At 32.3% G+C, this 12607-nt stretch overlaps 1 protein-coding gene and 1 long non-coding RNA gene across 11 annotated transcripts in view; one reads left to right on the top strand and one right to left on the bottom strand.

The window, feature by feature from the left end:
- Positions 1–12607, bottom strand: part of LOC127710138 (uncharacterized) — a 304241-nt gene that overhangs the window by 91099 nt on the left and 200535 nt on the right. The gene's annotated exons all lie outside the window — the stretch shown is intronic.
- LOC127709512 (uncharacterized) overlaps positions 1–12607 on the top strand; it is a 217648-nt gene that overhangs the window by 46896 nt on the left and 158145 nt on the right. For all 10 annotated transcript variants that reach the window (XR_007985696.1, XR_007985698.1, XR_007985697.1 and 7 more), the window contains 3 exons: positions 2997–3168; positions 5203–5352; positions 11430–11510. Coding sequence is in view for 6 of the 10 variants with exons in the window: in XM_052215164.1 (XP_052071124.1) it covers positions 2997–3168; positions 5203–5352; positions 11430–11510 (403 nt within the window). In the remaining 4 variants the exon portion in view is untranslated. The remainder of the gene's footprint in view (positions 1–2996; positions 3169–5202; positions 5353–11429; positions 11511–12607) is intronic.

The raw sequence follows: 12607 nt of genomic DNA on the forward strand, positions 1-12607 counted from the left end.
TAAGGTGTATATGTCTGTCTGGCAGGTATCATCTGACCTTCACCTCATTTTTATGGTTCATTGGTCAATATATAATTTCCATGGTTTGGTCTGTTTCTTTTATACTATATGCAATAGGTCATCTATATTCGTTGTATGGAATGATTGTATTAAAGGTGTACATGTATTTCCTTCTTGGTGTATCTGACCTTGACATCATTTTCTTGGATCATAAATGTTAATGTGACACTTGTAGTAAAACTTCATATTTAGGACTATCAACATAAAATCAATGGTCAGTATAGTAGGCGAGACATTTCAGCGTGTGCAATCTTGTTATTGTAAAGTATGAATATTGATATTTTTGTCAGTGTTATTATTATGCTTTATATTCTCTTTGATTGGGAAAAGTAAATTCAGAATTTAATGTGTGCTCTACTTTAATGCAAATGAAATTTATGTTATTCATGTGCATGCAGTAAAATATTTCAAGCAAAATTTGAAAAAGACAAAATTGTCACATTTCTTACTCTAATAATTAAGGAGTTGTAAACAAAAAAATACAAGAATTTTCTTATATTTTTCCAAAAGATGTTTGTATTTTAAAAAAAAAAATTAAAATTTTGTAGGTGGCCATGTTTATTTTTAAGCTACAGGCAGATGAAAATTGTCATATATTGTAAGAATTATATTTGATAAAAGCACTTATGATGTGATTCTTAAAAAAAAGGAAATTCTTATTTATCTGATTTCTCCCATAAATAAGCAACTTGTAATTACCGTCTTTTGGGGTGTATAGTGCGCACCCCCTTTATGGTCCAAGAATCGTGAGAAAAAAGTTTATTGTTCGTATAAGACTCTTATACCTTTTCGGAAAAGTTACAGCTCCAAAATCGGTAAACAGGAAGTTTTTTAAATGGACACCGATGTCGGAGAATTCCGTACAGAATACGTAATTAATATGAAATTGCAAATATTCTGACAAATGAATAACAATTTTATTATAGATTGAGATAAATCTACATTTAAGTTTGTTTTTTAAAACCAAATTTAATAAATTGTTTGAGTATCAAGGACAAGATTAAATATCCAAATTAATGTTCTGATTGAAACAATAACATAATTACGAATCATTATCATTAACATCATTAGTGCTGTAAAATATTGTTAAAATCTCATTATTTTTATTTTTTGTTTGTTGATTCTAGCTGTTAATCCGGATTATCACACCTCAATCAACGGATCTAATCGATGTCAAAACAAATCAGTGACAGGTTCACCTTGTTCCTAATTAAATTCGTTCAGGTTACATTTATGGGATTATCATGTTTTCAATCATAATTTCTTGAACGGTTTTAAACAGTTGTTTAAAACTTACAAAGTAGAAACGTATGTATAAAAATAAACTTCTCATAGACTAAATCATCACTTTACAATATCCAGTCACATGACTGACCCACCTGACTGGCGATCACCTGATACATTAGAAAAAATGGCGGTTTATCTTTTCAAAACGAGCGTGGTTTATTCAATTTTCATACACTTTTCTTCTACTCTCCATGATGAACACATACAAAAACAGTAAGTTATGACAACAAGGAACACAGAGGCTAATTTAACCGACAACAAAAGCTTTATTGTGTCTTTATTAAGACATGGCAAATTTCCGGATTGCAAACAGATGGACAAATTTACATGATAAACGTAACTACAGAGATATAAAATGTTTTTTATTAGAATAAAACATGACAAATCAAGAACAATAAGATACATATTACAAATATAACATGTAAAACATAAAAACAATCGAGGTTTTTAGCAAAAATATTCCGTACTCTTCACTTCTCCTGGAAATTTCTTTGTCAGAGTTTGGACCTGAAAAAAGACTAAGAAAATGTCTGTAGGCATGTATAACGCGCACCCCTCTTACAAGAAACATGACCCAGGTTATAAATGTGTGCACTATACATACCAAAATTCAAATTAGATTCTTCTTTTATATAACACAATGAGTATTATTAAATCTGATGTATTTAGTAATTTAAAATGAAAAATCCTTCAAAAAATTAATTGCATTTTTGCATAAAAATTAACTAATTTCAGTAAAAATCTAGACAAATCATTTGCAATCTGAGTTGGCAAAATACTCCCATACTACTATAACCAAACTATTTCATTAATTTCTGAATTTATGGCTGTATACTGTAATTTCACTTTTGTTAATTGTATCCTCTATATAATGGTGTCTCCTCTTTTTCATGTATTTGTGTTTCAGTGTCCTCTTTGAAATATGATGGTATGTGACATGATTACACTAGTCCCAACAACAAAGCATGTTTCAGGGGAAATATTCTTCACATTGAATAGACAGAACAATTTGCCTTTATTTGTTAAATGATGATATTGTAATAATATTTTATATGTATGGAACTCCATTTGTTTTTGCTTCAATCTGTTTATTAGTTTAAAGAATTCTAAACAAATTGATGTATGTCAGCTTTGGTAGTAAATAGCTAATTCAACAGAGAAGCCAAGAATGTATTTACACATCAGTAGAATACATATTGAACTTTAGCCCCTTTCTGTCATACTTTTAGTACAAATAACTTTATATATTCTTTAGTTTTGATATAACCAAATTAATATAGTTGTAAGTTAAATGATGATATGAATAGAAAGATGTTTAAAATTAATAATGAAATACCTTTTCAGTAGACTGATGATATTTTTAACATACTTATAAGAAAATCATTGGGAGGACAAAAATGGACATTTAATGAACTAGTATCACTTTTACACAGTCCTCAAAAAATGATCTTTTGACTGTCACTCCAAAAGTCCAGTATTGCTCTTATTTCTAGGTTTATAACTTAGGCATTTACATTTTAGTATTAATACTATTTTCATGTGTGTGCTATGTTTAACACTCTTTTTTCAGAAAATCTGTTGATAGCCTTTTATTATGCTTTACTCCTTGATTGTAGAATATTATTTATTTTTTATTGTAATGTTTTAAGGTTAACTATACACACAGTTGAAGATTTACAAAAGGAGTTAGAAAGAAAAGCCAACATGGCAGACAGACAATTGAGACCTAATTCACCAGATTGGCAGGCGAGTCATGGCACAGAACCTCTTATTTACTCTCCTAGACATCCTCCTCCTTCATCAGCACCCCCTAGACCAAAGGTAAGTTTTCACAGTCAAGTGTCATACAAACACTAATACCTTAATATATTACTTCAGGTGAACTCATTTTGTTGGTGGCCAATGAATCTTCTACATGGAGACTTAAGAAGCAAAAATATTAAATACAAATTTTATTCACTGCATTCTGCTTTCTCTTTAATTGGAAAGCCATTTTCATGTATGGGCTAAATCCCAACAATGAAAATTCCTTACAAAAGCATATATATATTATCAAAGTCTTCAGTTCAAACCTACATATCACACTATGTTGAACCAATATATAAATATACTTTTACAATGTTACAGGTAACACATAATGTATATACAATAGGAAATACCCTAGCATATGATAACTTTCTTTTCATTATTAGAAGAAAATGGTTCTGATATAAAAATGCTGAAAATCTTTCATTCTTTAGAAACAACTTTCATCATACCAGATTCACTAGAGGAAAGTCTAACTTTTTGCACAATTGTAATTTAAAACTAAATGGCTAGGCAAACTATATCTTGATTTTAATATAAACAGTTGATTATGGGTATACTGCCTGACAGGCTGTTTCAACATTATTTTATGGTAAGTATTCTGTGTAGTACTGAGGCCAGGTAGAAGGCTATGTTTTGTTTGAAGTCTGACCATGCTGACTTGTTCCATATGGGATACAAATGAAAGACAGATGTAATGCTATCATTTCATCACATATTATATTTTATGTAGTTGCTTGGTTTGTTATTTATCAAAGCTAGAGTAGACACTGATCTGTGGATGTTTCCATCCTTTAATGGCCTTAAATTGCATACATTTTTTTTATATAGGCTAAGGTAATCCTGTTTATTTTGTGTATGGTATTCTGAAGGTATTTACCAGTGCCTCATCAGAAGTAATAATATATTATATATTCTAATGCAATTATTTTTTATCGATTAATTTCATTGGGTAGGAACCAGCTGAAAATTGTTAATTTATGTAAGGGAGGCCACCATTATGAATATAGAATTTTTCTTCCCTTAAAAATCTTCTTTGTCAAATTTAATTTAATTCTGAAGCATACATGAAACCAAAAATGCTTGGTGTTTTCATTTGAAGCTGAAAGCATACTTATGATTTCAAACAGTTAAGTTGCCAAAGAAGCGAACGTTTTTGATAAATTATGATTTAAGAACTTTTTACACTGAAATAATGACATAAGGTGGTATGGGAGTGTAATAAACAAAAAAACGGTAGGATTTTTTCATACTTTGCCAAAATGTAGTATGTATTGTGATATGTTTAAAGATAAAATAAAAATGATAGGTCACCAAGCTTGTTTTCAAACTACATACACACTTTGTATGGATTTTACAGGGGAAAAATCATTAAGTAAATATATGGTAACTTACAGATAGAATGTTTAAATAATATATGAGAAGATAGCTGTCTTTAAGTGCTTTAAGAAGAAAATGGAGTCACCATATGTTTTTCCTGGCTATAACATAAGATAGAAAAATTCCTTATAGATTCCTTGAATTGCACAATTTCTGAGTTACCTCCCATTAATATACTAAGTTAAAACTTTTACATCAAGCAAAAATATTGTACCTTTGGAAGTTTATTAGTTATTAAATTATAAAAGATATAAAGTTGTGCCTTGAAATGAAAATTGTTTCTGGTACATTACATTCTTGCATCAAAATTTGCTCACTTCATTTAAAATCTGGACCTATTGTGTTCTGCTATTTTACAATCCAAGATAGCCAAGACACCCATACCACTTTAAATGATAATTAGATTATTTTGCATTTGAATAAAAATAAAAAGTTCTACATTCTAAGCTTGGCCATGTAAAACTCAGCTACGTAACAATAGGTTAACTCAATTTGCAACAGTTTAAAATACTTTTTACAATTTTTAGCAATTCTCAGGAACAAGGTAAATTTGTGTTGTCCACAATCAAATCCTTAATTGGTAGATATAATTAAATGCATATGTAGATATATTTAAATCATATTAGATACATGATGCTCTTTCATTTGCAAGTTATTCATTATTTTCAGTCAAATCAGGGCACTCCTAGGCCAATGTCATCATTATTAAAGGAAAAACTAGATCTAAAATTAGATTTGAGTAGAAGAACAGAGTCAGCTGCTGGTTACTTGGAGGCAAGACAGAGCAGTGAGAATATAGCTAAACCCTCATCACCAACGGTATGTGTCTGTAACAATTACAACTATCAATATCAAACAGGTTTTAGTGAAAACAAACAAGTAACATTAGGCCACACCAATTTGGTTAATAGTTTTTTGGATTTTCCCGCTCCTGTTTTTGAGAAATTGACTTTTCAATAAAAAAAAAATAATTACCACTTCTGCCAATTTTTGGGCCGCATGCCGCTCCAAAATTAGTTTATCCTTGAAATTTTTTTTTCTCTTAGACGTTTTTCTTGTGCACATATTGCTCCGATCGATTCAAACGCACATGTGATAAATTGATTTGTAAATAAAAGGTCAAAAATCGGGATGCCAACATGAAGTTGTGTCAGATCATTGCCGAGGACAAGTAGTTATTAAACACACAGTTACTAGTATTTGAAATGCATTTCGTTTTACCAATGAAGACCTGTTCTACGAGACAAAAATAAAAAAAAGTTCGTTAGATGACCACGATCACATCAGTACTTGTTAGAACCATTGTCATCCCCGATCATTGTCATTGTTTCAACAGACATAGACTGTCATAGTCCAAGATTACTCTGACGTCCAACGGCTGTTTTGCCAGACATAATGGGGCGCTGTTGTCCCACGGCCCCAGCTTGTCTGGCAAAACAGCCGTTGGATGTCTTAGTAATCTCAGACTACAACAGACATAGATAGAGCTATCTGTCTTGGATGAAATTAATATTAAATTCACATGAATTTAAAAAAAATGACAGATGAAAACCCCATATCCCCTTGTTAGTCTATTGACATGCAATCAGAACTCTTTTGTAAGGGAAATTTTAAGAGTTCCAACGTTCGAGACCAAAGTGGTGGTATTGTGATTGCCATGTTAATAATATTAGGGATGTGTTATTGGTGCAACTACTTTCAGTTTGAAATACATTGCAGGTTTCAGGGGCAAAAGGAAAAAGTATTTTGCTCAGTCAGAATAATGCATGTGAATGTGGTTAAAGGTATTAAAAGGGAATGTTTTAATACATTGAGATCTACATGCAATATATTAACTATCTTACTCAGGATGTTGTTGAAATATTCACCTCACTCATTATGTTAGTCCTATTATGGATAAAAAGTTCCAACTGGATGTCAAGCACACAGGCACTTGTCTCAGAAAAAAAATTTCCGTTATATTAAGGTATATAGGAAATTTTTTTTCTGAGACAAGTGCCTGTGGTCAAGCAGCCAATAAACAATCATTACCATATAATGAAAACAACTATATCAAAAGCTATTTAATATTTTTCAAGGGCATTTTTTGGAAATATACACATATTTTAATTGTATTCAACACATTTCATTTACCTAACTAACATAATTCCTCTTGTTAAACTGCATCTGCTATGCTTCCTTAATATATACGCATTTATGAATTTAAATGAAAATTCACACAGTCAAAGGTTATTTGATGAAAATAATCAAAATTATACTAAACCAAAGCGAACCAGAAAGTTGGGTATGGTACAGACTGTACTACAGGCACAAATACATCATATTATATGCATTTGAGCATGTTTCTCCTCCTTTTTCTTTGAAGTAAATTAGTCGTAATATGTACATAAAATTCTAAATCTCACAATTAAAAAAAAAAAAAATTACCGCTCGCTCCACTTATAGAGCACCCGCCTCAACAAAACTCATTTTCATGAAATAAATACAATCAAAAAAATTTCGCTCGCTCGCCCCATATTTTTTGGAGCTTTTGTCCGAAGAACTAAAAATCAAATTGGTTTGGCCTTAATTTCTTTTAGCACTTGCCCCAAAATGATGAGATAAATATTTATATAGCACTGCAGCTATTAATTTCTAGCTTCAGAATTTTACAAACTATTTTCTCTTTTTAGACTCGCTATACATTTTAAAAGGAATATAATACCTCATGCCAAGAAGTTGTGGAGGATATAATGTATTTGTCCTGTCCATCGGTTGGTCTGTCAGCCCATCAGTCCATCATCACTCTGTTGTCACCAAGCTAGCACTTTCATTTGTTATTATTATACCCCCGCTTTAAAAAAGTGGGGGTATACTGTTTTACCTCTGTCTGTCTGTCCATCCGTCAGTCTATCCATCAGTCCGTCTGTCTGTCCGTCTGTCCCATGAATATTTTTCATCGCATCTTTCTCAGGAACCTTACAAAGATTTCTGAAATTTGGTTTCAGGGTTTATATGAGTCAGCTATACCATGTGATGCGTTTTCAGATTCATCACTCAACAACTTCCTGTTTACCTTATACTTTTAGCGTGGTGGTGGTATCATTAGTGAGCAGTAGCTCACAGATTCACTTGTTGGATCCTCTTCAAATTTGTATGTAGTATTACACCCATCAATACCTTGGATGAGTTAAATAATCAGAAAAATCTGAAATGGGAGATACCCAGAATTATTTGAAGTAAAGACTTTTTTCAAGAGAGGAACTTGCAGAAAATTCTTAAATGGAGTACAATTTTTTGGGAAGGGAACTTGTAAAAATGTTTCACTTTTAATTCTTATTGCTTTGATAGGCCTTCATTTTTCAAAAAGACAGGTAGTCAATATAATTCTTTTCCTTTTATGTTGAAATGTGGGGTATATGAGGTTTCTCACTATATATTAGCTCTTTCATTTATAAGCTTCTTAGAAAATTATTTGAATGTGTAATTAAGGTTTTGCACAGAAGTACTGGTAAGTGTATTTGTCCACTACACCACAGCTGAAGAGACTATAGATTGGCATTCTGTGCATCCATCAGCCTTTCAGTCTTTCAGTTGATTATAATTAGAAGATACAGAGAAAGTTTGAGTTTATTTAAAGGGCCTAATCTAGGATTTTAGACAGAGAGAAGTCACTTCTCCTTCCAGAAGAGAGTAGGGAGAGTGGATTTCCATTACTGTTTCTGTTTGGGTCATATTCCAGTGATTTCTTTGCAATGGAAAAAATATACCTGTTAATATTTAATTAATATAATATTTTAATATGATATAACTATATTAAAAACACTTCAATTACATAATGTTAACAACGCAGTTGTTATTCATGTAGTCATCGTCTTAATTTACTGTCAGTTTGATTTTAGAATTAAATCAAATTTGTTGATAGCATTTAATTCATTAGTCTCATGTACATCTTCCTCATTTTGTAAAAAAAAAGGCTCCAGAAAACTTACTCCAAGCTTGTCTCAAATTATTTGTTATTGTATCAAGACTTGCTTGGTCAATAGCATAAGCATTAATCTTGTCTCAAATGATTTGTTATTGTATCAAGACTTGCTTGGTCAATAGCATAAGCATTAACCTTGTCTCAAATGATTTGTTATTGTATCAAGACTTGCTTGGTCAATAGCATAAGCATTAACCTTGTCTCAAATGATTTGTTATTGTATCAAGACTTGCTTGGTCAATAGCATAAGCATTAACCTTGTCTCAAATGATTTGTTATTGTATCAAGACTTGCTTGGTCAATAGCATAAGCATTAACCTTGTCTCAAATGATTTGTTATTGTATCAAGACTTGCTTGGTCAATAGCATAAGCATTAACTCATAGGGTTTTTGTATACCAGTTAAGGCTACTTCGGATCATAATAACTTTAGAGAATTTGTATGGCTTATAATTTTTATTTGATTTATCTTGGTTTTTTACTTTTTATGTTTGAATTTTATGATTGAGGTGTTGTTAGTTTTGGGAACAGAATCACTAACCAGTCACCCCTAGTGATTAAGCATCTTCCTCATGACGCAATGTTCCAACATTATAACTCAAATTGAGTTGCTAGGTTCCTCAATATTTAGATAATGGAAGTACAAAGTAAGCATTATTTATAGATTATCGTTTGTCATCTTAACGAGATTGATTTTCCTCGCTTGAGCCGGTACAGCGAAAGTGAGTAAAGCAATCGAGTTGAGATGACCAATGATAATCTGTTTATCGCTGTTTTACCTAGGTCGACGTTGTTACTTTCATGCACATGCGCCCTTAGTTTCTAGCGATAATTTTTCATATCACTCTACTGTGATGAGAAAGGAAATTATCAGTCAGTAAGATCAAAGAAAAATTTCGTAAAATAGCGATAAATCTATTTCATTCAATCAACCACACTTTTATTCCTTGATCTCTTCAAAAATCTTGATGTTAATACAGGTCACCGTTCTACTTGAACAATTTGAGTTGTTTCCCTTATACTGGTTTACATCGCTTTGAAATCAGTCATCAGGCGTGACTTAGTAATTTTCAAAATTGGTTAGCTGCTTTTAAAAATCTTCATTTCACTGCAAAGTTTAGGCCTTTAGTTCCATTTGGGCAGTGTACTTAAATAAATCAGTTCCCAGCATTACTTATCTTGGAAATGGCTTTATCTGTTAATTATACATTATATATATATACTGTAGATTCATTATTATTTGATATTTGTTGATTTAGTGGGTAATGGTAAACCACAAATTTAAATGTTAAACAAAGTAAAATTTCCGATAGGTTTGAATGCAAAATTTGTTTAAACCATGAAATCAAGTATCCACAAAAAAGTCTTTCCTCAATCCAGAAGAATTGGTATCCACGAAAAAATAAATGATTCCACAGTAGTCATATTAAAATAAGTAACATAATAAGCTGGTTGGGTGATTTTTGTCTCTCCTGCGATGATTTCGTCGCAGAAAGCGGGACGTAGGGATTGCTTTTCTGGCTACGGCTGCGGCAATGGTGTCAACAGTTGTTAAGTTTTCTGCTTAAGTAAGTTTGATAGGAACTACTTGTGATAGATCATTGATATTTTGTATGAAGATGCATTATTATCAGTACATATCAGTTTGACGAAAATTTTGAGGCCCTGGTCCAGTGACTTTGAATTAATTAGCCATTTTCAATGTTAAGTTTTCTGCTTAAGTTAGTTTGATAGGAACTACTTGTGATAGATCAATGATATTTTGTATGAAGATGCATTATTATCAGTACATATCAGTTTGATACTTTTTTGAGGCCTTGCCCCCTAGGCCATGGTCCAGTGACTTTGAATTAATTAGCCATTTTCAATGTTAAGTTTTCTGCTTAAGTTAGTTTGATAGGAACTACTGGTGTTAGATCAATGATATTTTGTATGAAGTTGCATTGCTATCAGTATATATCAGTTTGACGACTATTTTGAGGCCCTGCTCCCTAGGCCATGGTTCAGGAACTTTCAATCAATTAACAATTTTCAATGTTAAGTTTTCTGATTAAGTTAGATTGATAGGAACTACTTACAATAGACAAAATTTTCTATAAAGTTACATTGCTGTCTGTATATCTCAGTTTGTCAACCATTTCGAGGGCCTACCCACTAGTTGGTCCAGTGATTATGAATTAATTAGCAATATTGCTGTCCATCAGATTGTCTTTTTCCGAATTTTATGTTGACAGGCGAGACATATCTCTGTGTCTGACTGTCAACAGTTTATTATGGAAGTTGTTTCATAGGTCATTGAATATTGCTTGAAAATATCAGTTTTCCCACTGTTTTCTATAATTGTGGTCCTTGAACACATAAAAAATTGCAGAGAAGTATTAATTTTCCAAGAAAAAAAAAACTCTTCAGGGAATTATTGTGGCTGGTAGTTGTTGAAACTTATCATTATTGATTGATTGATTAATTGTTGCTTGCTTGAAGTCTAGTGGCAATTATTTCAACCATATTTACAACTAGAAACTAATTACAATTTATACAGTAAGTAGATTCTGCAAGATTGGACTACAGGGATGAAGGGCTAGAAATTTGGCCTGCCACTAGAAACCAATAGTTTTTCTGATAGGGACAGATAGGGGCCTTGCAACAGGTCACCTATTGCCCCCTCAAAAAGGGTTCTTTAATATGCAGACAGTGTGACATCTCTCTACATGAATCATCAGATTTAACATCCCCGTTCTGACCGGACTTGGCTGTGAATTTATACATCCAGCACAGGCAAACAGATGCCCCACTTTGGCATGGGTTTTACTGTCGGTCAGAGGAAGACACATGATGACATACTTCTATACCCAGTTACCATTTGGGTTTGAAACTTATCAAGTTATTTAGATGCAAACATAATGAAGTATGTATTGTTTTGTTTATATCTATAGAGTATATCAGGGGAGACGGATGGTCCAAGTGAATGTTACCATTGTGCTCTAGAGGCAGCTAGGACAAATGAAGAAAAGGAGGTAAGATATATTTTGTAAATTGTCATTGTGTTGCAAAGTTGCAGTCTCATTGAAATATACTCCACATCTTCATTTATTATTGGTTAAAAGCCTTAATCTGAAATGTATTTTGTTCAAGTGTTTGCCATACACTGTAATTGTTACATTTATCAGTAAAGCCCTTGTTTATAGAATATCTGATACTGTAAATTCAGAAATTAATGCCTGCATTTATCATTGAGAATCCTTCACCTCTGGCAAAAATGTGAAATCTAATTATTGCGATTGCAATTAGTTTTTGTCTCGCTTGACGGAGTCAAAAAGCAAGACATATGTATGCTGTTTCCGGCAGCGGCGGCGTCAACAATGTAGTAGTTTGTGATTAGGTCTAGTTTGTGGTGAACCACAAGTTGTAGGTCAATGATATTTGGTATACAGTTGTATTAGCATTGGCACATCTCATTTCCATGAAGATTATTTGGCCCTGCCCTCTCAGTCATGGTCTATTGACTTTGAAACTTTTGCTTATTTTACATGTATTAGTTTGTGATTAGGTCAGTTTATGGGGAACCATTAGTGGTAGGTCAATGATATTTGGTATACAGTTGTATTAGCATTGACACATCTCATTTCCATGGAGATTATTTGGCCCTGCCCCCTCAGTCATGGTCTATTGACTTTGAAACTTTTGCTTATTTTACATGTATTAGTTTGTGATTAGGTCAGTTTATGGGGAACCATTAGTGGTAGGTCAATGATATTTGGTATGCAGTTGTATAAGCATTGGCATATCTCATTTCCATGGAGATTATTTGGCTCAGCCCACTTAGTCATGGTCTATTGACTTTGAAAATTTTGCTTAGTTAACATGTATTAGTTTGTGATTAGGTCAGTTCAAGTGGTACCATTAGTGGTAGGCCAATGTTAATTGGTATTCAGTTGTATAAGCATTAGCACATCTCATTTCAATGGAGAATATTTGGCCCCATCCCCTCAGTCATGGCCTATTGACTTTGAAACTTTTGCTTAGTTTACATGTATTTGTTTGTGATAAGAACAGTTTAAGATGAACTGCTAATGTTAAGTCAATGATATTTGGTTTGCAAATTTATTGGTAT

Source organism: Mytilus californianus, unplaced genomic scaffold (genome assembly GCF_021869535.1).
Source record: "Mytilus californianus isolate M0D057914Y unplaced genomic scaffold, xbMytCali1.0.p SCAF_1, whole genome shotgun sequence".
Taxonomy (NCBI): Eukaryota; Metazoa; Mollusca; class Bivalvia; order Mytilida; family Mytilidae; genus Mytilus; species Mytilus californianus.